This window comes from Juglans microcarpa x Juglans regia, chromosome 7D, assembly GCF_004785595.1.
Source record: "Juglans microcarpa x Juglans regia isolate MS1-56 chromosome 7D, Jm3101_v1.0, whole genome shotgun sequence".
Taxonomy (NCBI): domain Eukaryota; kingdom Viridiplantae; phylum Streptophyta; class Magnoliopsida; order Fagales; family Juglandaceae; genus Juglans; species Juglans microcarpa x Juglans regia.
The window spans coordinates 19,802,066-19,829,864 of record NC_054606.1 but is presented as its reverse complement, the minus strand read 5'-3'; the positions used below and the strand labels follow the sequence as shown (position 1 = coordinate 19,829,864).

General features: G+C 36.9%; 1 protein-coding gene across 1 annotated transcript; it reads left to right on the top strand.

The window, feature by feature from the left end:
- Positions 1–23,763: 23,763 nt before the first annotated feature.
- On the top strand, positions 23,764–26,512 carry LOC121238186 (phospho-2-dehydro-3-deoxyheptonate aldolase 2, chloroplastic-like). The gene is made up of 3 exons (XM_041135026.1): positions 23,764–23,771; positions 25,287–25,854; positions 26,018–26,512. The coding sequence occupies exons 1-3, from the start codon at positions 23,764–23,766 to the stop codon at positions 26,510–26,512; spliced, it is 1,071 nt and encodes a 356-aa protein (XP_040990960.1).
- The last annotated feature ends 1,287 nt before the right edge of the window (positions 26,513–27,799 follow it).

Sequence of the window (27,799 nt, the reverse complement as noted above, 5' to 3'; positions counted from 1 at the left end):
AAATCTAGCAAACCTTCTTATGGCCAAACTCTACAGTCACCAATTTCACTCGAATTATTTGATTTTCTCCAATATCTTATATATAAAACGATTTGCTAATAGTGTCAAGTTTGAATAACGTCTAACATTATATATGAAACGTCTGGTTTGTATTTATTAAACAAAAACATGAAAATAGTATGACAAATCATGTTCATGATGCATTCATTTTCTGAGTTCATGTAAATGAAAACCTTCATGCATGATAAATGACATAACTAATTGCGTGAAATTTTTCATGCAAAAGAGCAACTTGGATCGTCATGCTGAGGCAAATAAAAATCCTAACAGATCATAAAACGATAGCTTTGAATTCAAATGAAGGATTATTGTAGTGTGCAGAATGGGTCTTAATTAATTAAGTAATTAAGCTTCTATCCAGTTTCCATTACATTTAGTTTAAATTCTTGCCGAGTGAGCATTCCATCTATATATGCGGTGGAGTACGTCCATGTCCATTCATGTGATTAAAATTCTTGATTAATTTAAACCCACCACTTCATGTGTTTGTATGATTTAGTAGTACTAACTTTTTATATTAAAAAAAAAAATACAAAAACATAGAAAATAATACGAACTTTTTGTAGCTTAAGAAGTCAAAAGCTTTGTTATTACCCACAAGTTTCTCAAAGGTAAATTAGTGGTTTAGCTTTATTTGGTAGTTAATCCTATATACTTCTATGAAAAATTATAGTACATGCGTCCTACGTGTATTTTCAATTTTGTTCTAGACCTTTCAGAGGTTTTTACAATAATGATGGTCTAAGACTATTTGACACTTATAATAATCTTAATCTGTTTCCAACTATTGCTCATGGAGGAGATTAATGCGACGATTAAGTTGCATAAATAATCTCTAAGCTTTTTTCTCGATTATCTCAAAGTTACTAATCTATGCACATCTAATTGCACACACATCTAAGAAATTTGTCGCGTTAATCTAAGTCAGAAAAAAAATAATTAAAACATTATGCAAGATCGAAAATTGGCGATGCTTCCTAATTTTCTCTTGCGCCACAATGTGTAATTATTAATTTCTAACTTAATTATCGCGCAAATTAATATTATATAGAAGATTAATTCTAAATTAATCTTGACTATACTTCTACCAGGATAAGTAATCAAATGAGTCAGTCACACGCAAAAATAATTTCTTCCTAAATTGAAGAAATTAATTTGAGCCAATCATAAGTATGGGCTAATCAAACTCGAGCTACTAATTTATCACATTCTAAAAAAAACTGAAGACTAATTCTTAAAAATAGTTTAACAATACAGGTGATAAAATAAACTCATACTTTGACATGTAAACATAATACATGTACAAAAAATTCATCACATTTCACCCGTACAATTATTATTCACCAAAAAATAATAACCTAAGCAATTTATAACATAAAATAAAATGCCTAATAAATACGAAAAAATATGACATCATAATATCATAGCATGCATGTATTCAATAAGGACATGCAAAAAATATATTTCAGAAAAATAGGTATTTTATGCTACAATTACATGCTGAATTACTAAATAAAATAAAAAAAAACGTTAATAATAAGCTCTAGCCCAATGGTTGAGCTTATAATTCTTGTGTGTGAGGTCTTGGGTTCAAGAATCAAAACACCACTCATGCATTTTGTCAAAAAAAAAAAAAAAAAAAACATTTGTGCCACTGATCTTGGATACAGCCACTGGGCCGCACCCTCTTGGGCGCCCAGCTGCAGAGCAGGCCTGTGCCTGCTGGGCTCAAAAACCCAGTCCACAAGCACCCTTAACAGGATATGATTAGGGCCGAATTTTTAAAAAAAAATGCAAAACTGGCCTCAGCTTGTTTTGAACCCTTTTTTAACACAAAAAAATTGTTCTCAGCCCAAATGTTATATTAAAATAAGCCCTTTAGTTTTGTAGCCTCTAGCCCAAATTCTGAAACACAAATTAACAAAAAAATTGCACTGTTCTTCTTCACTGGCCAACCGTTACAGTGCTGTAACGAAAGAAGAAACCCTTTTCTTAGACAGTTACGAAATAGCTACGGCAATTCTTAGACAGTTACGAAACAGCCGTCCCAATGCCATAGCTCCTGGCAGAGACGACGAGCCGTGGCAGCGCCGCCCCACCCTGCACCGTGTCAGCGGTAGCTGCACCCTGGCAGTGGTGCTTGCCGCGACCTGTTATATGGCTCTGCGTGCCACTGATCAGACACCCTTTCAACGCTACTGCCGCAGCACCTAGAGGAACCAAAAGACCATGGCGGTTCTGCCTTACTCGGCGTAGCATGCTCCATCGCCAGCAACCAGCTGGTGCGCGCAGCGCCATGGGCGACGACCAGATGGTGCGCGCAGCACCATGGGCAGTGCAGCAAAATTCGGCTGGCGCCCCGACGCTTCTGTGCTCGCCACCCCGAGGTCCTTTACCTTCCGCAGTGGGCAGCGCTGCACCAGGGTCACGGTCCTCGCTGTCACCGTGTCTGAGTTTTTGTTTTTTTTTTTTTTTTTTGTTTTTCAAACAGCCGCACGAAGCAGCCATCCCACTGCCTTAGAGCCGTCGCTGGCTCACTGGACCGCACTGCTAAGCTCCACCCAGTGCCGCTGCACTGCGCTACCTGGCCTGGTAAGCCATGGTGCAGCGCAGATCATGGAGGGCTGCGCCATGGCTGGTGCGCGCAACAGCATGGGCGACGCTGCACCAGATGGTGTGCCCAAGCTGCACTGCACGCTGCACTCTCATGGGTGCGAGATCACTCTTTCGTCGCACCACGGTGCAGGTGCGCCTTGCGACTCTGAGAGCAGCAGTGCTCGAAGTTGCGATGCACCCGTTCGGTGCACGCAGTCAGGTTCGGCTACGACACCTGCTGCCGCAGCACCGCAGGCCACCTTGCGCTGCTTCATACGACACTCTGGATCAGTGTATCTCCTCTGTAATGGCAGTGCTGCTGTCTTGTGTCGCCTAACACCGATGTTCACCACCACCTCTCAGATGGCCATGGTGTTAAGGAGAGAAAAAACAAAAATTTTCATCATGCAGCAAAATTTCAGCCAATGAAATCACGATATGCATATTAAAACAAATCGGTAACAACCAATTCTTGCCCTGATACTAATGTTAGAAATACTAGATCAAAGTACACGGCGGAAGCGATATTATCTCGTTGGTAAATCGTAGATTTAATGCGGTTGTTTCATAGATTCTCTAGCGTCGTTATTCGTCCATGATCTTCACATCGATGATGGAGTGGGTTATGTGGTAATACCAGAGCAAACACTCATACGTTCCATAGTCTAGATGTCGTGACTTGAGAGAACCAGTTAAAAGAGAGATCGTTTTTTATCGTAACCCCTAGCTGTCCATTAAGGACCAACCATCAAGTCTCATGAAGTGGCTTAAGAGCCACTTCATAACCCCTAAGAGAAGGGGAAGTGGTTTCCACTATGGGTGCCTCTTTCTTACGGTCAATGTACATTATTGTAAAAAAAAAAAATAATACATGAACTTTAATCTATGTTTGAAACTGAAGATGCTATATAGTAAATTTGATTTGATTCTGTATTTTTAGTCTCAAACATTTTTAAACATTGTCTTTTATTTGTATGTGATAATTTAAATTTTGTTAGTGTAAGATAAGTGTGTTAGCATATTCATGTGACAACTTGTGTTAAATTGTGTTGTAACAATGTAAAGTGGAATAAAGTGAAAAGGGATTGAAGTTAGCTCAACATGGCTCGAGCGAAACTCATACAGAAAGTTTGATTGACACACGATTGACATGGCGCTCGAGCGAAGCTCATACAGAGAGTTCGCTCAACACTTGCTCGACATGGCACTCCAGTGAACGTTCATACAAAGAGTTTGCTCAACACCCGCTCAACATAACGCTTGAGCAGAACCCAGATAGAGAGTTCGCTCAACATTCGCTCGACATGGCGCTCGAGCGGTAACCTAAGTAGAAAGTTCGCTTGATACCCACTCGACTCATGGCTGGAGTGACTCTTGGATATAACGTGCACTTGAATCACTCAACACACCGCTTGAGCTAGTGTTCAAAATATTACTTTGACTAGGTTTTCAACGTCGTGTTCCATTGTGGCTACAAAAGGAAACTTTAGCTCAGTTCAAACATGTGGAGATGCATAGCATAAACATAGGGCCTTTTAAGAAAACTTGAGAGAAATACCATTCCATATCCAAAGCTCATTTTCTCTAAGAAAATATATCCCATCTTACTGCACTTAAGAGCAAACACTATTGAGTCCATTGGTGTAGACATGTTCATTGGTCAGAATGATTCCAGAGCTGCCGTTGAAGTAGAGATTGAGAGGTTCACGTGGTGAAGGTATAGAAAGACCGGAGTTTTGGGGATGCATGCATACAGAGATTGAGTGGGTCACTCATGATGTTGCAAGCCAGATTTAGCTACTATAAGGTCTTGTGAGTGTTTTTAAATTGGTAGTAACTAACTAAATTTCTATAGTAGATTTTAGGTGGTGACTTACACCCAGAGTGATTTTAGATTTTGAAGACGTTTTTCAAATGAGTTTCCACTTCATGACTAAATTGTTGTGTTGATTATTTTTATGTGAATTGTTTCATTGATTGACTGTTTGTTTGACAACTTTTTTTAGTGTAGTAAAATTGAATTACACCCATTCACCACCCTCTAGGTGTTGTGTTGGGTTAGAAGCACTGACGTTCGAACATAAATCTCAAATGTTCGAACGTGTCTTCACGTTCGAAACAACGTCCGGATATAAATAGGGATATATGCGAAGCAATCGTTCGCACATCCAATATCGCATTTGAACATGTAAATTATGAACGTGCAAACGTATCAATGGACATTCGAACGTATATCCCTTCACGTCTGAACTAATGATAAACGCACATTTGAACTGAAATTACTGTATCATTTGAACGTTATATTTAAAATATTTGAACAAAGCACACGTGTGAATGTATCCTTATAGCCGTCCGAACGTATATCTCTTCACGTTTGAACTACTGATAACGAATGTTTGAATATAAAATTCTCACGTCAAATTTAAGACGTTGAATGAACAAGACGTGCAAACGTATCATTCTAACCATCCGAACGTATATCTATTTACGCTCTAACTATTGGTAACCGACGTTCGAATGTAAAATTCTAAAGTCAGACTTCAAACATTCGAACAAAGACTACATGCGAATGTATTTATTATCTGTTCGAAGTAATATAATCGAACAATAAAAAAAATTAATGTTCGAATGTAGTTGGCCAGGGTGATGTTTGAACTTATTATTTTATGTTCGAAAGTAATTTTTGTGATAGAAATTGATTGTCACAAATTATCATCATGTTTGCATGAAACAACAAATAGTAGACTATCAACGGTCATAATTTTTTTTAGGAATTTGCTAGGTACAAGCGGTTTGGCACACTGTCACAAAAGATATAAACCATCATAGAAGGTTTTTTGTGACGGTTTGAAACTGTCAACATACTCACACAACAAAAGCGTCATGAAATATATTTTGTGATGGTTGCTATTTAGCCATCACCTAAAAAAAAGGAAAAGTCTTATTGCAAGCGATTTTGTACACCAAACTGTACATCAATATTCAATGTAAGGCATTTGTTTAATAAAACAATGCGGATTGAAGATAAAAATTATTTTTGTGAGACAGATGACCTTATTCTTCTTTAAAAAAAATTTTTCTTTTATTTATTTTTTAATAAAAAAACTATATGACTGTTGGTATGCGATTTGATGCGCTAAAGTACTTGTATCTAGCAAGTCTCAAAAAACCGTCATAGGGATGGATGCTTCCCGTTCATTTTTTGTTTTGTTTATTTTTCACTAAAAGATCTTTTGATTTAATATATATGGTTACGTGGCTCATAAGAATTTTATATTAAAAAGAAATCCTTCAAGAGCACTTTTATAAAAACAAAAGGTACAATATATTATATATAGTTGCATTACGGAGTAAAAGCTCCCACACACGCATACATACATACTAGATCTCACAATCAACCATTCTTTGTTTTCCTTTTTGACCACGATTTTATATAGAATACTCTTTTTTGGATAAATTTTGATCAACTTCAGTTTCGGTGGATACAAGTCTGTAAGTATTCAAATGGATGGGTCAGCAAGGATGCCGACATCATTATTTGTTCTATTTATTCTGAAGACGAAGCCTTTATAATTCCTACGTTACAAGTCAATTATACTAAATTTTCTATTCCTAAAAATAGTTTTTATTTTTGGATTCTTAATTCCGTGTGATATACTAATTTTTAGAATGAAATATATATATATTTTTTTGAAGAGATGAAAAAATATAAAATAATTTTTTTTTTTTTACCTAATGGTGAATGAAGTGTTTTTTTAATGAATTTGTGATTTTTTTTTAAAATGTTTATGAAATTCAAATACATGTTTGAAGAAAATTACAATTTTATACAGTTGGTAAAAGTGTTCGATGATTTCGTCCGTGGCTCTAGCATGGCCAAAAACTGAATTTTGTTTCATTAGCAGACATGTTCTGCATTCTAATAATAGTTTTTTTTTTTTTTTTTAAAGGATATTATGCATATTCACGTATAAATGCATTAGAGAAATTTTGTGAAAGGTTTCTGTTTATATTTTTCATAACTTATTTTGCGTGGTTTTAAGTTAATCCAATTTTCAATGCATTATTGTTCACCCTTCGAATTCAAATTGGAAAACCATCTGGGTAAAAAAATATTATTGACCTGAAACTTAAAAACTCAGGCCCAACCCGTGGAGGCCCAACTCAAAGAAACAAAGCCCAGCCCCCTTGGTTAAACGACACCGTTTTTTCCCTAGGATTAAAATCCTAATTTCTTTTCTTCATCTTTTCTTCTCTCCCCTCCCTTCTCTGTATTGTGTAGCAGAAAACCTCATAGTCACTGTAGATTAGATGAAAGATCGATGTGAAGAAAGAGCTTGGCGACAGAACACAATGGCTACAGAAACATAGGAAGCAGAGACAAGTAGAAATGTTACAAGCAAAAGACCCTGCGATCAAGCTCTTCGGGAAGATGACCCTGGTGCCTGAGATCCCAACTGTTACGGGCCCAATTGATTAAGACTTGGAAATGTAATGGTTGAAGAATGATTGTAAAGGATGAAGAGAACAATCTGATTTTTCGAGGAAATCAGCACCTCCAATTCGGTAAAAGCCTTAATTCATTTTCCGTACCCATTTTCTACGTAGTCCTTACATTATAATAGAAAGTATTTAGCAAAACAGAATTTAAAGGAAATAACTATCCTACCCTAGACCCCCTGATAGTACGGGCTTTAATGGAAAACAAATAAACTACAAACTATTAATTCAAGACCCAACACAACCTTATTGACCCCAAGGCTACGGCCTAGCCCATTAAGTCAGCCTTTTCATTCCAGCTCGTCGTCTTCTCTCCCTTTCGACTTCAAGACTTCATCTTACAAACCGAGCCTCAACAATTACTCTCCACCACAGAAGACCTTGCCCACAAGGTCAGGGAACTGGTGGCGTAGCTGCTCTACAGGAACCCAAGATGAGTCTTCTTCGGAGGCGCCACTCCACTTGATCAGAAGTTCAATGAAGGGTTGGTTCTGTCGTTTGGTCATGCGCCGATCCAGGACTTTCTCTGGTTCGATGTGCAAGGCACCGTGCAGATCTAAGGGCAGTAGCTCTGGTGAAGGGGTTATAGTTGGTCCGATGTGCTTCTTGAGGAGGGAGACAAGGAAAACCGGATGAACCAACAAGCCCACGGGTAAGTCGAGCTTATAAGGCTACTTCCTCGATCCTTTGCAAAACTCGAAAAGGACCAAACTAAACTTTGCCCTCTAGCGACGTTATACTGGCAGTGCTTTTGGAGTTTGAGGTATACAAGATCACTAATCTGAAACTCCCTCTTTGTATGATGCTTTTCATAATGTTTTTTCATGCTTTCTTGGACTGCTTGTAAATTCCTCTTTAATAGTTCTAGGATCTGCTCCCTGGTTTTGAGTTGAGAATCAACTTCCTGGTTCTTAGTGATACCCGAGATGTATTGTAGTTGTGTAGGAGGTGGAACCCTGTACAAAGCCTCAAAGGGGGTGAGTTTGGTGGAGGAAGGGTGGTTAGTGTTGTACCACAATTCCCCCCAAGGTAGCCAGGTAGACCATTCCTTTGGCCTATGATGCACAAAGCATCTGAGATACTGTTGGATACAGTGGTTTACCACCTCTGTTTGGCCATCAGATTGAGGGTGGTAAGCTGAGTTGTAAGCCAATTTAGTTCCTTGCAGCTTAAACATTTCCTTCCAAAAACCACTAGTGAAAATAACATCACGATCCAAGACAATGGTAGAGGGCATACCATGTACCTTAAAGATCTGGGAGAAGAACAACCTAGTAATTGTGGAAGTATTGTAGGGATGGGAGAGAGGGAGGAAGTGGCCGTACTTGGTAAATCTATCCACCACTTCTAAGATCACAGAGAATCCTTTGGACATAGGTAGAGCCTCAATAAATTCCATTGAAATATCAGTCCAGCTCCTAATGGGAATGGGCAGGGGCTAGAGTAAGCTTGCTGGGTGCAAATTTTCAGATTTGCATTTCTAGCATGTAGCACACTCTCGGATGTAATTCTTAATGTCCTTCTTCATACCTGGCCAGATGAAATCAACCTTAGCCTTGTGTAGAGACTTGTGGTACCCTACGTGGCCTCCATAAGGGCTGTCATGTACATAATGTAACACTTGAGCCTTAAAGGTAAAATTTTTGGTTACGTAAATTCTCCATTTTTTTAACAACAACCCATGCACTACTGTGAACCCCTTGTCTGATAGTAGTCCCTTCTGCAACCTTTGGCACAGCTTTGCAAGCTGCAAATTTGACTTGTAAGAGACCTTTAAGTCTTGTAACCACATAGGGTCCAAGACTGTCAAACTAGCTAGAGACCCTTCTGCCCTAGACTCAGGTTGTCTGGACAAGGCATCAACAGCATTATTTTCCCTCCCCTTTTGTACTCGATGAGAAAGTCATACCATTTATATTGGGAAGGAGTCTCAATTTTTTGCTCTAATAGGAACTTCAAGCTTTGCTGGTCAATCTTGATAATAAAGGATCTCCCTACCAAATAAGGTCTCCATCTTTTCATAGCATATACCAAAGCCAATAACTCCTTCTCATAGGTGGATAAATCCAAAGCCTTTTCCTTAAGAGCATGACTAAAGTAGGCTAAGGGTCGACCCTCATGCATTAGAACAACTCTTATGCCCACTCCAGAGGCATTGCATTCTATAAGGAAGGGTTTAGAAAAGTTTGGCAAGGCCAACACAGGTGGGTTGGTCATTGCTGTCTTCAACCTCTCAAAAGCCTTAGAACTGTCTCACTCCAGTGAAAAGAGTTCTTTTTAAGGAGAGTTTGAGGGGGGCAGCCAATATACCATAATATTGAATGAATTTCCTGTAGTACCATGTGAGGCCTAAAAATCCCCTTAACGCCTTCAATATATTGGGTTGTGGCCACTCCACTATAGACTTTATTTTGGAGGGATCAGCTTTAACCCCCTCTGCTGACACTAGGTGGCCCAAGTACTCCATTTCATGACACCCAAATCTACACTTACTTCTCTTAGCAAAGAAAGTGTGTTCAGCTAAGGTTTTTAGTACCAAAGCCGAGTGTGAGAAATGTTCCTCTCTGGTTTTGCTGTAAACCAGAATATCATTGAAAAATACAATCACAAAATTCCTTAAGTAGGGCTGGAAAACTGCATTCATTAAGCCCTGAAATGTAGTAGGTGCATTAGTTAACCCAAATGTCATCACTAGAAATTCATAGTGGCCTTGGTGGGTTCTAAATACTGTTTTTGGTATATCCCCCTCCCTTACCCTTATCTGGTGATACCTGGACCTCAGGTCCAGCTTAGAAAATATAATAGCCCCTTGTAATTCATCCAGTAGCTCATCTATCACTGGAATGGGAAACTTATCCTTGATGGTTTTCTTGTTCAACGTACGGTAGTCTATACCATATGCCAACTCTCATCTACCTTCCTAACCAACATTACAGGAAAGGAAAAAGGTGATTGGTTGTGTCTAATGGCTCTAGCAGTTAACAATTCCTACACTATTTTTCAATTTCTTCCTTTTTGTAGAAGGGATACCTGTAGGGCCTCACAAATATTGGAGCAGTTCCCTCCTAAAGATTAATGGGATGATCATGGCTTCTTTTAGGGGATAGCCCTTTGGGCTCCCCAAAAACTGAGCTAAATTGGTCCAGCACCCCCTTTAGGTCCGAGGGCACTAATGTTTCCATGGTTTCAGGACCAACCTCCATAATCTATAAAAATACCCTCTTCTTTCCACTTTAGTGAGCTGTGACAGCTCCACTACTTCAATCCATTCAGATGGGCTAGGATCCAAGCCCTTGAGAGTTACTGAATTTTTTCCCACTGAAAAGGTCATGGTCAGGGAGGAAAAATCCCAAAGTACTGGCCCCAATGTCCTCAACCAGTGCATTCCCAGCACTATATCACAACCCCCTAGAGGTAGCAGAAAAAAACCAGTAGTGAAGTTTTCTTTTTGTACCATAAATTCTGCTCCTACTAGTTTTCCCCCACTTCTAACCATCTCCCCATTGGTCACCCTTATTTCAATTTGTTCCTAGGATTCACAATCAACTGAGTCTTAGTAACAATGGTAGGGTCAAGGAAGTTGAGTACTTCCTGTGTCTACCAAGATTGTGTCTACCAAGATCATCACAGATTGCCATTTCATCTTCCCAAGCACACTCGTGGTTCTAGGGTTAATGGACCTAGCTATGGCATGGATGGAAATTTCAGGTGTTTCCCCTCCCACATTCTGCACAATGGCTTCTTTTTGTTCCTGCTTAACCTCTACCTCCTCATTTTCCATCACCTCATCATCTAATGAAAAATCCACACCCTCTATCACATACAATCTAGCCTTCTTACATTTGTGAGTAGGATTCTATTTTTCATTACAAAAATAGCATAACCCCTTCCCCCTTCCCTCCTTCATTTCAGTAGGGCTCACCCTTTGGATAGGGAGTGTTCCCTTGGGAGAAAACCCCCTTGAAGTGCCGAACTCCCCCTTAGGTGTAACCTGTTGAGACCTTTGGTGATTTTGATTCACACTACCACCATAAGATCCCTGTGAGGGGCTGCTGAAAAATTTCTCAGGTCTATTACTTGTCCCTGTATAGTTCATAAATTCTTCTTGAATCTTAGCCAGCCCAAAAAGAGAGTTCAAGCTATTAGGTTGCAACATTTTAATAGGGAGTCTAATCTCATCCTTAAGCCCACTAAGGAAACAATTGAATTTATAACTCTCAGACAGCCCTCTAAATCAATTAGAAAGTACCTCAAATTGAGTCATGTAAGCTGAGATAGTTGAAATTTGCCTCAACTTGGTGATGGCCTCCATGGGGTCACCATAGGAAGTGCTTCCAAACTGAGTCTACAATGCTTGAGTGAAAGCTGCCCAGGTGCTAAAACACCTCGTCTCCTTTGTAACTTGAAACCAGACTAGAGCATCCCCTTCCATGTGGAATGAGGTTATCCTAATCTTCTAATAGCCTGTCATGGGATGCAGAGCAAAATAATGGTTCACTTTATAAATCCAACCTGCTGGATTTCCCCTTCAAATCTAGGAAAGTCCAGCTTAATGGATCGAAATTGCATTCCCCTTACTGTTTTAGACTCCTCTGTATGTGCTTCTTCTTCATGATGAGTTTGGTTTTTAGATCTGGAGTGCGTGTGTCCCCTGTTAAGTGTTTCCAGCAGTAGATCCATATTCGTAGATAAATTATCCAAAGACCTCTAATGATGCTCAACCTTTTGATCTTGCAGGTCCTGGTGCTGCTTCAACCCCAACTCCAACTTCTCCAATTCCTTGAACCCGGTTCCCTCCGCCATTGAAGAATGCTTCTGCTCCCAAAAAAGTTGGCTCTGATGCCAATAATTTGTTATGGGCCCAATTGATTAAGACTTGCAAATGTAATGGTTGAAAAAAGATTGTAAAGGATGAAGAGAAAAATCTAATTTTTCGAGGAAATTAGCACCTCCAATTCAGAAAAGCCTTAATTCATTTTCCGTACCCTTTTCCACGTAGTCCTTACATTATAACAAAAAGCATTCAACAAAACAGAATTTAAAGGAAATGACTATCTTGCCCTACACCCCCTGATGACATGGGCTTTAATGGAAAATAAATAAACTACAAACTATTAATTCAAGACCCAACACAACCTTATTGACCCCATGGCTACGGCCCAGCCCATTAAGTCAGCCTCTTCATTCCAGCTCGTCGTCTTCTCTTCCTTTCGACTCCAAGACTTCATCTTTCAAACCGAGCCTCAACACCAACCAACGAGTCCATAGACTCTTCCGGAGCTCCAACTCCGTCGTCGAGTCCTGTGGTTGACGATAATATCGATTAGGATCTATTCGACCCATTATTCTTAAGGTGGGAAAAATTAGTGGGTTGGTCTTAGCTAAGGGCTTGGTTTGGAGATTTTGTTGACTTGGAATGGTAGGATAGTTTTGTTTGTAGATAGATGATGGTTGGGGGGTTTTTGGGTGTGATTAGACGGGTTTAGTTGTTGTTCATGAGCTTATGAATGGGTTTTTAAATTTTATTTCGTTTAGTGTAAATGGGTATGATTGATTTAGTGAATCTCTACAAATTTGAAAAGGTTTTTCTTTGGATCTGTGTTGGTTTCCTGCATATGCATACTGAAGCACTCCCTCTTCTCTTTTATGTTTTTGTGGGTTTTTGGATTTTTGGATTTTTTTTTATCTGGTTTTTGGGTGTTTGATGATACTTATTTTTTCTGTGTCCTTTTTGTGATTTTTGTGATCTGATGGATTTTTGGGTTTTTTTTATCTGGTTTTTTATTGGCAACGAACTTGAATGAAACTCATGTACCACCATGTTCTTTGGCAATATGCACAAGTTAATACGGTCTGGCGTTGATGTTTTCATTCTATGGATGTATGCTTTTCAAGTAATCCGAAAACTTAGAATTTGATTGTGGCCTCAGTTTAGTTGGGATGATTTTCTATCGGCCTAGTTACATAGTCCATAAATCATCCAAACGAGAAAAAGAGGCACTTACCAAAACCTTAGCAGCAGAGGAACAGACGGTGGTTTCATAGCGTAGAGGGAGAAGATTAGAAAGAAGGAATGTGATTTACAGAAAGCCACTAAGGCGGTGGAAGTCTTTGAACTTCCAGAGAGTGAGTAAGGCGGTGAAACAAGCAGGGAAGAGAGCGTCAATTAGAAGTACATAGGGGCAAAATGGGAAAGATAATGTCAAACCAAAAAACGATATTGCTTTTTGGATCAAGACTTTTATATATAGAATTGATATATCTTATATGTAATAAGCGCCAATAAGCAGGTGTCGTCCATTATTTTTTTTGATTTTGTCCCTATTTTTTAATTCGTCTTCCCACTATGTCCGTTTTATCTGTTGGCTGTGTCTTCCTAATTTCTTGTCTTCTTGTTTTCCCACTCTCCATTTTCAATTCGTCTTCTTGTCTTCTTCTCCAAAGCTTTCCATCCTTCAGCTTTCGAGAGTTTTTATTTGTCTTCTTACCTAGAGCTTTTTCTTCTCTTTTTACCGATAGCCTTTGATCTTTCAGGTTCTCGAAATTCAGCTCGTCCCAGTTTAAGTATGGAAATTACATAAAACTCAAAAGTGAAATGATTGGTAAAGGAATCGATGCTCGCTCCGTTTGGATGCTATATAAAAATATTACAGATCGCTCCCTCGAGTTGTATTGGTTTCTCCTTTCTCTCCCTAAGTGTTTCCGTCCAACATTTGTTTACGATTTTGTTGAATTCTCGTGTCTTCATCTTACAAGATTCTAAATTTTTTTTTTTACCCTTTTCCACCGCTTCTGCGGTATAAGGATAATTTTCTTCTTTAATTTCTATTGTTTTGCTCTATCAGATTCTTTTTTTTTGTTATACTGTTTCCCACCGCTTGCTAATAAGATTGATCTTCATCTTCTTTATTTCCTACTGTTTTGTTCTTATCAGATTTTTTTTTCCCCTATTTTCCACCGCTTGCCGCTTGGGAAAAGAAATCGGCTAATGGATTTATTTGTGTCAGTGTGTTGAGTACTGGCAAAAATTGAACCCACCGAGGGCGAAGAATGTTGTGTAGAATGGTATCACTGGCGAAGAAGAAAATGAAAGGAATTGTGCCAGTTTATGTCAATGTTTACGATCTGACGCCAATTAAAGGCTACGCGTACTGGCTCGGCCTTGGGGTCTACCATTCCGACATGCAAGGTGAGATTTTTTTTATAGCATGGGCTATATTATATTTATCTGTTTATTTTCCTTTTTGAAATCATGGGTCCTTTATTTATTTTAAACGTTTTTGAGGGTTTTCGGTGCTAAGATAGTAAAGGAAGATGAATGAGAGAAACGAAAAGCTGGGTTTTTAACGGCTAATTGAACTTGGGGCTATCATAAGATGCCTATTATTCCATGTTTCGTTGCATTTTTCTTCTTGGGTTCAAGTTCAGATATGTAGTCTATTTGTTTAGGAGCTGAGTGATGGAAACCCAGGTTTTTTTTCTTTTGGATGCTTAGAAATTGATGAATTTACCATGCAGATTTTTATTAATATGCGTCTTTAGTTTTTTTTTTTTTTTTTTTTGTGGGATCGGGTAAGGAGTGATATATTCCAAAGAAAAATAATTGTGTTGTATGAATGATTATTTCTTTGTTTGGAAAGTGAGGAAAAGAAAAACTTTAATTAACTAAATATATCTAACTATGTGGCTTTATTTGGGTTGGCTCGAGTTTCTTAATATTCCAGCAAACAAGAAAATTATGGACGAAACTATTTTGTGACCCTTAATTTTCGGCAGCCAAATAAATGGTAAATGAGGGAATTAAATTCTGCAGTAGATATGCCTATTTTGGTACAGTTCATGATGTTGAATGCGCATTTGGAGCACACGATCATGGAACTTCAGGGGTTTTTGAAGTGGAACCAAAGCGTTGTCCGGGTTTCACATTTAGGAAATCGATATTGATAGGAAGAAATAATATAGGTCCCAAGGAGGTCCATGCCTTTATGCAGAAATTAGCTGAAGGGTACTGTGGAAACACTTACCATCTTATCACGAAAAACCGCAACCATTTCTGCAATGACGTGTGTACGAGATTGACAGCAAAACCCATTCCTAGGTGGGTCAACAGACTCGCCCGACTTGGTAAGAAACTGACCATAAGATTGCATTTTTTTACATTTCTGTTGCTGTTTTTATGTATGAACCGTTTACTTTCTTGTTAGAACATTTTATAATGCTTTTTTTCCTTTTAAATCTAGAACTTTAACAATATAGATTTTCTGTTGACAAAGGTGGCAAAACACCACATTTTTCACCAGAATTGACGCCATAGCTCAAAATCCACCTTTCTGCAACTGCCGTTAGTGCTGCAACTGCCAAAGGTGGCAAAGTCATTGATGCAACAATTGGAATAGACCCTTTGAAGTATTACTGCTACTTGCATAGCAAAAGACCTTCAAATTCATAAACACAGCTTTCTTCCTCTTGAACGTGAACTTTTTTTGGATGTGTATATATATATATATATTACTATGGTTGATGCATATATTACTTTATTTTGAGATGTATAGTTGAGATATATGATTAGCTAATTTTATTTTGGCATGTATATTACTACGATTGATGTGTATGTTACTTTATTTTGGCATGTATATTATTTTATTATTAGGTTATTTTCTCTCAATTTCTTATTACATGTTTTTACAAGAAATTTCTATTTTTAAGAATATTTTTCATGTTTTTGCAACTAGGCACACGTGCATTGCACGTGTTTGCCCTTACTAGTATATATATATATATATATATATATATATATATATATATATATATATATGTATATATATTTCTTTTTTTAATCTTTTCTTTGGTTTAATGTATATAACACACATATGAAGGCAATGCTTCACAAAAGAAATATATTTTTCTTTTCTTCATTTCAACTGATCTATCTATCTAGCCATTTCAGGGTTGAAGACGGATCAATACATACATGTGAAAAACAAAATTAATTAACTCCGATCCAAAGGATCTTAGGTTTCTAGTTATCATATAATTAACTCAAGGTTACCTTTATTTTTCACAACACATCTCATTTAATTATTACAGTTTTTTCAATTTTTCATACTAAATAAAATAAATAATTCAACTTTTTCAAATACCAAAACAATAATAATATTTAAAAAAATTATATATTCTAATAATATTTAATTTATTCGATTTTTAACTTTTATCTCAATTAACTCATCTCATCTTCGAAAACAAACGAGGCAATCTCTTGAAGATAATTACAATTCATTGAATTCATTGAAGCAACATTATTATTAATTCGTGTCACATATGAGTTGATCATCACGAGCTTCTAAAGTTTAATTAAGAGTCAAAATAATACTATTAGTAGTAGTGATCAGTTTATTATTCAAGCTATAGGGACAACATTTCTCAAAATCATAAATATATATACTATGGTCCAGTTCAATATACTACTTCGAGTATATCAACATATAAATTAAAAGTCAAGACCACTCCCATAATTAAGATATAAAATCATCATCATAATTCGCCTGTTACAGTCTTATTAGATAAAATGCCCAATTTTATGCCCGACTAAGAACTTATTTTAATTTATAATTATTCGGGATGCACCCTAGCTAGCTAGCATTGTGCATATGAAAATGACAATAAACGATTGAATAAATGCAAGTGCATGATGCTCTTAAATAAAGATATATATCTAGGTTATAAAAGTGTTACATGCACGCCTGTTCATTTTTTATTTATTTTTTGATAAAGTACGTACGTAGCTTGATTTCATTATTGTATTATCTAAGTAATCTTAGCTTTTCATAATATATATGGAAAAACCAAAATCTAAAAATGAATCAATTGTCACATTAATGCACTTTTTTTTTTTTTTTTTGTCGCTTTATCTTCCAAAGTTTACCTATATAATTTATTTATTTATTGCGATCGAATGCAAAGAGTATTATAAATATTCTCTGTAAAATAATTAGTATAGATGTTAGCAAACCTCCAAACAAAAGATTGTTAAAGTAATGCATGTATGCTAGATAGATACATCATCATGACATTGTTCATTTATTTTAGAGCAACTAGCTAGCTAGATGGTTGTAGATATTAATGGTGCAAGCAGCATGCGTGCTGCATAATTAATATTCTTAATTCATGATGTAAATGAAAACGTACGTTCATGATCACAACTGTCATGGCCCACTTCAACAATAATTTATAATTGCCATGACATGATCATGCATGCAAGCAAAATGGCTGATGTGGATGAGAATCGGCAAACGTACTTTTCCTCAGGACACGTCGGGAAGACGTACGCGCGTTATAATATTCAGGAGATGGATCGATCATAAAAGTACCTTTAATTGCATGCACTTTAATTAAAAAAAGATGATCAATAAGTACTAAAATATACTGCATGCTTCAAGCTTTGAGGACAGAAGAAGTTAATTGAGAATACCTGGAGAGTAATTTAACTCGGAAACTAGGCTTCATTTGAAACATAAACTACTCTCAACTTATCATTATAATTTTTTTAAATTTCAATATAAAATATAATAAATAATTCAAATTTTTTTTAATTTTAAAATAATAATAATATTAAAAAATAATATTATAATAATATTTTATTATCTCAATTCAATTCAACATAACATTCAAATTAACTTTCTCTTTACTAAAATCGACAAGTTTCCTGTCTCTTGAGCCGAATCCACATCGAACAGACCAAATATCTGGACCTCAAAACGAGGGTCCATGGTCGTGTTCGTTATTAGACAATTAATATAATTGGTTCATTTTGGTCTCAAAAGTTTACGTGGCATTTTCGAGAAAAGCTTTCCCCACCATTAATTTTGGCCATTCTCGAGCATAAATAAAGTAGTTAATGACACTCCTACAGATTTCGTGTGCATGCACGTACGTAGCTTTATTTCCGTACATTACTAGAAAAATAAACGGAAATAAAATTATTTATGATAAAAATAAATTATTTTAATATAAAATAATTAGTTTTACAATAAATAATTGACTACAAATTAATAATCAATTTTCACGTAGTGATATTAATTTCTTGTTAATCAATTATCATGTCTACATGTATTTATCTTAATTATTATTGAAAATACCTAGATAGGTAATTATTAATTTCTAGTCACATTACTGCGTAGATGATCAGTTTCTTTCATTACTAGTGTCATGAGTGTGAGAATTAGTTGAGTTCCATATCAGATAATAGTACTACTGATCATAGGTGTTAATGGGCAAAAATATATAATTAACTTTAAGACTACCCATGATATTGATCATCTTCTTTTATGCAAATGAATTTCGACATGAGATTAATATTTCTCAAAAATATCATGTTTAATTTGTATGACAAATATTATTCGGCGATCCTATTAATTATGCTATGAGAAATAATGTTTTAATTATCGTCAATTTTGTTATTATGATAATCATGTTTTAATTATACTTAAGATTAATCATATCTTAAGTGAGTTTTTATTGACTTATACATTAACCCATTTAAAATATGTCATATAAACCGATCATATGATTAAAAATAATGAAATCAAGATTGAATAGTACTATTAATTAAGATTGTTCTGTGTTGATCAAATAAAAACTAGAGCTCATTTGATTCCAACCTGAAAAACATTATCATGAAAGCAATCGAATCACTTTCTGAACATTATATTCTTTGATCTTTTCATTTTTCTTTAAAATCCATCATCATGTAGCTTCTTCATCAGCAAGTGGGACAAACCTTTTTTAAGTGGGACATATGATGCATGATGAATGGATGCTTCACCAAGGTCCATGTATATGACTAGATGCCTCGTAGGTTCCGTGCCTAATCCAAATTAATGCCTGGGATTTCGTGTCTTGTAAGATCGGATTATTCTACCAAATTTCCATATAAATCCAACTACATTTCCTATTAGTCTATCTTCTAAAGGAGAAAAGATGTAGACAAGATTGAAAAGCCTAAAAGCTCATCAACCAAATTAAAGGCCTCATCAATAGTCAATTAACTTGAAATTCAAGCTTCAATTAATTTTTAACTTCAAATCATAACTTCATATGGGAAATATTGGTTTAGCATTTTTTTTTTTTTAATAGAAGAAGAGTTTCACCTAATAAAAGGCGTCCAAAGTATTATTGTTTTATAGAGTGTAGAAATTGGAGCTCCTATATATTTTCATGAGAAATGATTTGTACAGTATTAAGATATGCAAATACACCATACCTCTTTTGAAAAAATGGATAAGTTAGAAATCCACATATAAGATCAGTATTAGCATTGGTACTATAGGCAAATTAGACAAATGCAAAATTTGGCTAAAATCACAAATTTTGCCTTTTTGTCTATTCAATGTAAGAGAGATTCTCACATTAGATTATCTATCTATTAGTCAAAATAATAATAAAATATTATTAATTTAATAATAACAATAATTTTTTTCTTAATTTTTTTATATTTTACAATTATACTGACCATATGTTAATTAATAATTTAATTTATAATCATATTTTTGTTTTCCAACTATTTTTTTTTGCCAACCAAATAATATTTTGGAAGAGAGAGAAACAACCCATAAAATATTCAATAGATGGAGAACAGTAATTCTCCAAATATGTAGATTTACTGTAAGTTGTAAGGGAAAAAAAAAAAAAAGTATTTGCCTCTTCCGATATTGTAGACAATTTAGTGGGATTGTTAGCTAAATCTTAGTTTGCATTTATATTTGCCTACACCAATGCTACTACTGCTCTAAACTTCTACATTTTAATTGTGAGATCAGGCTACTATGTTTTAAGGGGAGTGTGCGGAACTTATCCACCTTACAACTGAATCTAGCATTATTCTATTTTTATATTTTGGTACATCAAAATTCAAAGGGGATAATAAGTAAGACGATAGACCATTATTATAATAAGTAAAGGTAAGAAATAATAATCAAAGACAGTGAACTTAGTTCATGAATGGATAGAATTTTGCGCAATTGGTCAAATATAGCATGATCGTACGTGTGAAAAGAGGGGTGACGCCGGAGTTTCTACATGAAAATTCATGTTAGATTTTAATTATTAATGAAGTAATTATTGATATATATCACTCCAACAATGTTGATTTGATCAAAAGAATTTTGTCTTGTCTGCGGTTGGATCAAGATGATGCTATTTTACGTCAAACTCGGTCCGGCCAATAATTTCAGCAAATTATTGCCTACATTTATATATAATAATTAGTTTTTAAATAGCCATTAATAAGGACTTGTGGAAATTTTAAAACAGCTGCAGTTTCGGTATTTTATTCAGAAACTTGGGGCACTAATTAGCAAAAAAAGTAAAAAGCAAAATAAATATTTTGAAAAAGAAGGGAGCCTCAGTTTTCAACAAACTACAGTTATTATTTTTTTTTTTTAAAAAAACTTTACACCATAACCTATCAAAATCATTAAATTTACGCTCAAAAGTACAAAAGAAGTGGTGCCTGTCGGTAATATATATATATATATATATATATATATATGACTTGTGAAGTAATATATATAATAAAGAAAGGAGTGATTATTACGTACTCTCGAGATAAGGATAAGTGGTACTTCGCTCCTATTTGCGTGTCAATTAAAACTATACTTATATATAAAATTATAATTACAAGATATGGTGTAGGGGTCCGAAAGAGAGTGCTCCTGTCCCGCCCCGCATAGGCGAGAAGGATATTTTGAGCCCCCGAACTCTAGCACTACCCTCGTATGGACGTCGGGGAGGATTGGCCCTACGATCGTCCGCCTCATCTTGTCCACCACACACCCACAGTAAAAAAAAATAATAATAATAATTGAAAAACACCAAAGAATCCAAAACAACAGAAAAATAACAATGAATATGCAAGATCATAGATCCATCCAAAACAAATCTATAGATCAATTCAAAATAAATCAGAAAACAAAAAAAAAAAAAATCCAAAATAATAACAAAACTAAGTAAAGAACCACAACCATGAATGGTCGTGGGTCTCTTCGCAAACCCACAACCATTTGTAGTTGTGGTTCCACGGCCAGACTTCAAGGACGAGAAGAAAAAGTGGAGGAGGAGGAGGAGGAGAAGAAGAAGAGGAAGAGAAGAGAAAGAGACGAGGGAATGAGAGGTGTGAAAAAGATGCAAGAAAAGTAAAATAAAACAAGAAATTAATCGCACGACACAAAGATTTACATAGTTTGCCAATGTGTCTACGTCTACAAAGTTGTAGAGGATTTCATTATCTTAAGGAATGACAAAATACACTTTGGGAAGAAAATACACTAAGAAAACCCTAATTTGCTAGAGCGAGGTGTCGAGTGAGCTCTCTATCTAATGCTCGCTTGAGCGACTTGTCGAGCGAACTCTCTGTTTGAGGTTCGCACAAGTGATCTGTCACGCAAATGTTGAGTGAACTTTCTATTTAGTTGAATCATCAAATCCACCAAAAAAACCCACCAAGCCTTATTGAAAAAAACTATAATGAATCATTGTCGCCTTGAGTCATCAAATCGAGCTAGCATAAAAATAAACCGGGCTCCATAAACCTAACAGTCTCCCACTTAAAGAATGATATAGCCAACACATCACCATCTGCCCTCAAAACTGAAATGCTCTACCTATGCAGCTCACAACCTCCTGCCTTTTAGCCAGAGGACCAATTGAAGTCGTACTCGACTTTAATTCCTCACATGCAGTGCCCTCAGTCAACACATTAGCAGGGCAACTCACAACTCCAACTGCTTTGGAAATACCTAGTCTCATAATGTCCTAGGCAGACATCAGAGAACCTGTGCTGAAACCCCTTTCTGATTTGGGTGATTGATCCCACCTCCTGCTGCCATCCTGTTTAGTCTTTAATCAACATGCCAACCTTATGTGCAGTGCCTACTTCCTCCTTGGAAGTCGAATCAGCTTCTTCACAACTGACTCTCACTTCCTATCTCCCAAGATTTCATTGTAGTTTGCGGTTCACCACCTTCAATTAGCAGGATATAGTTTAAGGTGGGTGAATATTGCTGTGAAGATCTGGTCATCCCGGAAGCCCTACAAGTAGCAACTATAGGTGTAGATGACCCTAGATCATTAGATGTGTTTTTCTCGTTTCTCACACCTTTGCTCTACACTGTGGTCTCATGAAATTTACCTAGGCTTATAGATTTTGACTCATGAGGAACTCCAAAACTGACCTTCATTTACTTCCCCAACCTCACATCTAGAAGTGTCTTCCCCTCCTGATTCATGTGATCAAGACTGTTGTACCGCAACTCTATATTGTCCATTACTTTCATGTCAGCAATTACATCACTGGATCCGGATGTCAAATACAAAATTTTTATTCTTTGACCACGAGCCAAGACTATCGGACCTTTCATGACCTTCCACGCACATCCATAAAAGACTACCAAATGACCGCTATCGTCAAGTTATCTCATAGAGATCAGATTTTTCAAATCGGGAATGTGTTTGACTTTCTGCAAAGTTCACACATTTCTATTTGGGAGTATGATGCACACATCTCTCACTCTTACTACATCCAGTGCTTCTCCATTAGCCATGTGCACCTTACTAAAAATAATCAGTAGCATAGTTATGCATTATCTCTCAGTGTGAAGTGTTATGGAGTGAAACCCCTGAATCCAACACCCAATTGTCAACTGGATTGTGCATTGCAAAAAATGGTGTCTTGTATCTCTTCAGTCACCACGTTCACAACATCCTCCTTAGTCTTTTTCAAATTCCGGTAGTCTCTTTTGATGTGGCCTCCCATCTTACCACAATTCTAGTAAATGATCTGTTCCTAGACTTTGACCTATTATGTTCCATGCCTTGAGTGTCAACATTCAGGGCAAAACTCGAACCCAAGATCTCACTAGAATCTCTTTTGGGCACGTCCTCAGCAAGAATCAAATCTCGAATGTTTCATATTTCAACTTCATCTTACCGGTAAAATTACTCACAACCATTCTCATGGCCTCCCAACTATTTAGCAATGACGTCAACATGATTAATGCCCAAATATCATCATCAAACTCAATTTCGACAGACGACAATCGGTTTGTAATGGTTTTAAACTCATTTAGATTAGGCAACAGGCATACCTTCTACCATCTTGAGGCTGAACAATTTCTTCTTCAGATGCACATTGTTATTCATTGACAACTTGTCATATATACCAAACAAAGCTGCCATGAGATCCGTTGTGGTCTTTTCATTGATAACGTTGTATGCAATGGATCTTGATAGGGTGAGCCGTATAACCCCCAAGACCTATCTATCTAACAAACTCCAATCAACATCCTCCATGTTGTCCGGCTTCTTCCATAACAGAGGAAGATTGAGCCTCTTCTTGTAAAGATAATCCTCTATCTGCATACTCCAATCCCCGAAGTCTTTGCCATCTAATTTCTCGATTCCAACCTTAACTTTGTCTCCTACCATCATTCTCCCTTTAGACCCGAACAGGCTTGATACCAGTTGTTGTGAAAATGATGCAAGAAAAGCATAGTAAAACAAAAAATCAATCACACGACACAAAACTTTATGCAGTTCAACAATATGACTAGATCCATGACGCTGTAGAGGATTTTATTATCTTGAGAAATGACAAAATATACCTTAGGGCAAAAATACATTGGTCCAGATGGCCATACTGTCCATTCATTACATATTTATAAGGTTGTACGACGGAAACCCTAATTTCCCAATTACTACATTATTTGCTCGAACGAAGTGTCGAGCGAGGCTCAAGCGAACCCTCTGTCTGATGTTCGCTCAACCAACCTTTTAAGCAAACACTACCTAATATTCACTTGAGCTATATGTCGCACGAACGTTGAGCGAACATTCTGTCTAGGGATTCTCCCTGAGCGCTAGGCCTAAGCCTCATTGAAAATCCACCAAAAAATCATAATGAAGCCTTGTTTGGTCAAGTTATCAAAGTGGGCCGCTACAAAAATAAACCAGGCTCCATACACCTAATAGGAGGAGGGCTAGGTTTCAAGTTAAACATAACCTTGAAACAATATCATTTACATCGTTTAGTTTTTTTAAAAATAAAATCTAAGATAAACGACACCATTATACACACACACACATATATATGAGCTAGACAACCACTGTGAATCTTTTGATTGCCTTTTTTGGCATGTATGAGATGCTATCGACTAATAACAAGGTACATTTAATGAAGAAGACGTTCAATCTGAAAAAGGCAATAGGTACATCTGTTACACAACATCTGTATGAGTTTAACACTATCACAAATCAATCGTCATCTGTTAAAATTGAGTTTAATGAGGAAGTTTGTACATTGATTTTGTTGGCCTCATTACCAAATAGTTCGTAGGCTATGAGAATGACTGTGGGTAATTATGCTTAAAAAATGAAGCTAAATTCCGATGATAATGGGAGTGTCATATATGGTGTGAGTACCCAATAACATGGTCATAAGGGTCGTTGTCATATAACCACCATTAACATATATATATATATATATATATGGTGTTGATGATGTCAATAATGATGGCAATGATAATTGAGCGATATAATATATATATATATATATATAGATATATATATATTGATGGTGGGGATGATGACGAAAACAAGTCGGCGGAAATACTCCTGATGGTCGCATTTATGGTGATGACGAAGACTTATGCATAAGGTCGTGGAGTTGATAATTATAAAGATAATGTCACTACAAGAAATCAAGCCTTTTTCAGCGATTTTAAAATCGTCACAAAAAAATTCGCTGCAAATAGAGGTTATTTCCAGCGATTTTCAAGTCGCCGCTTAATTTTCGTTGCAAAGTTGGGAAATCACCGAGGAAAAATGTATAATTCACTTTTGCGGCGACATTTATAACTTTTGCGGCGATTTTTGTCGTCGTAATAAAATTATTAACTGTAGCGGCATTAATTTTCTGTCGATTAAAGAAAATCGCCGCAGTATTTACTATTTGCGGCGAAAATTGTCGCTGTAAAAACACATGCTCCCATTTTAACTTATTAGCGGCGATTCAAAAGCGCCGGAAAAGCTCATTAAGTTATATCCCCCCGCGTTAGGTTTTCTCATTTCGTTCCCTCCAGCCATCTCTCCCCCTTCCCCCTTTCTCTCCGCAGTCCCTCTTCTCCCTCAACCCTCCGCCGCCAACGGCCCCAGCAGGCCACCGCGACCTCACCTCGACGGCCACCCCCTCCTTCTCACCCCCATCACCAACCCACTTACTCTCTGGTTCCCACTTCCGCCAAAGCGTACGACGCCAAGCCCCTGATCACTCGCATCTCGGCTGTCCATGCTGCCGAGCCCTCGACCAAGCAGTCTACGCTGCCCGTCGCGGCATCGAATTTGAAATGGACGGTGGAGACCTGGAAGTCCAAGACTGCACTGCAGCTCCCGGAGTACCCGGACCAGAAGGAGCTGGACTCGGTGCTCCAGACCATCGAGGCCTTCCCTCCCATCGTTTTCGCTGGCGAGGCGAGGCACCTGGAGGAGAAGCTGGCCGAGGCGGCCGTGGGCAATGCCTTTCTCTTGCAAGGAAGGGACTGCGCCGAGAGTTTCAAGGAGTTCAGTGCGAATAACATAAGGGACACCTTCAGGGTGCTTCTTCAGATGGGTGCTGTTCTTATGTTTGGTGGTCAAATGCCTATCATTAGGGTCTGTATTGCTTCTCTTGGGTTGTTTGTGTAATAGATGTTGAAATGATCTATATTTGTTTTTTCTCTCGGTGCTAACCACATGAACATATTTAGATTTGATGATTTCAATATTTGGATTTTTGAATTATGATTGAGAATCGTGGTGGGTTGATCTGTTTTAGGTTGGGAGAATGGCGGGTCAGTTTGCGAAACCCAGATCGGCTCCATTTGAGGAGAGGGATGGTGTGAAACTGCCGAGTTACAAAGGAGACAACATAAATGGAGATGCTTTTAATGAGAAATCAAGGATTCCGGACCCCCAGAGATTGATAAGGGCTTATTGCCAATCCGCGGCGACTCTGAACCTTCTTAGGGCCTTCGCCACTGGAGGATATGCTGCAATGCAGAGGATTAGCGAATGGAATCTTGATTTTGCTGAGCACAGTGAGCAGGGAGATAGGTATGCTTTCTTAAACCTATCTTGGTTTCATTTCTCCACACTAAACGTGAGCTTGTCAAGTTTTAGCTTTTGGTACTTTACAATATTCAACGAGCCTGGATCATTGCGTGAAAATTTGAAGCATAGCCTAGAACGTGTGTACCCAAAAAAAGGAGAAAATATATCATTGTGCTTGTTCATAGTCTGGTGTTTTGTGAGTACCATGCCTATTAGATAGAAACAGGAGAAAAGATATCAATTCAGTACTGAATTGATCATTTTCTTAGTAATTTGGAGGTTACTTAATTTTATTGCCCTCTAGAAGGAAATAGATTGCTATTTTCAAGGGCCTAGAGTGTTTTTCAAAGCTGGAGAATTGAAGGAGATAGGTGCATGCTGGGGGGTTTTGGTTATTTGGGAGATGGAAATAGTGGAGAAAGGTGGGTAGAGATCATGAGAGAATGCACAGCATGCATGCTGGCAAACGATTAATTAATTAAGTTAGGTGTTATATATATATATATATATATATATGATAATCTTCTAAATTCATGACCGTTTGAGAGACTAAGATATCAAATGAGGCATGCATTTTGCTTTCTCAAATTGTTTTAGATTATAAAACTGTTGGTGGGGAAGTTCTGACGACCACGAGTGTGTGTGTGTATATATATGATATAATTAATACACGTTAATGGGAGGGCAAACCAAGAAGATTAGGTAGCTCATGATCAAATGACAAGTACTCTGCATAATTTGTTGCAAAATAATTAATTCCTTTTCCCACTAATAATTTATAGAGACAAGTGTAAAGTAGCTAGCTAGGAATTGCATATGAAAGCTGATGAGATGCTATCCAAGCTTGAAAGTAAATTGGTCTCTCCTTTGGATGCCTGCAACTTTATTATTCAGTTCTTCAACTGTGAGTTTCTCGACTTTGTCTTATTGCATTTCCCTCTTATGTTTTCATATGGTACACTGATCTTGGGATCTCAATTTAATATTTGGAAGATCATTCTGGATCATGAATACTGCATGTTACAAAAGAAAAAAAAAAAAAAAAGGTTTTCTTTATTATCTGCTACTCCCATTATGCGCCACTCTGATTCATATATAAGGTTTTTGGTTTTAGTCTCTGATTATGAGTTTTACTTTTTAATGAAGAAGTACCTATTGTTTTCTTCTTGTAATGGCTTCTTCGAAACTGAGGACTTATTATCTGCCATAAATAAAGTGAATAATAACATAGGGCAAAGGGCTCTGTCACCAAATCGACTTGGTGCAGTAGCAGAATAATATTTTTAGGGCACCATGACCAGTTCCAGATCACTTAAGCAGGCTGCTTTTTAATTATTTTGGTTCCTAGATTTATAGTAGTTTGACTTTGTTATAATTTATTTATTTATCTTCATATTAGTGATTTTGAGGTTTTAAGAGTGTGAATAATGGTTGGATTACAGTGGAAATTAGAGACGCAAGAAGTTGATAGATGTAGGCAATACATCTGGTTTTCTTAAGCATCAAA

Excerpts from the sequence above, each read along its gene's own strand:
- LOC121238186 (XM_041135026.1), top strand. Across the intron at positions 25,855-26,017 it reads GTCAAATGCCTATCATTAGG|GTTGGGAGAATGGCGGGTCA; the intron begins GTCTGTATTGCT and ends GATCTGTTTTAG.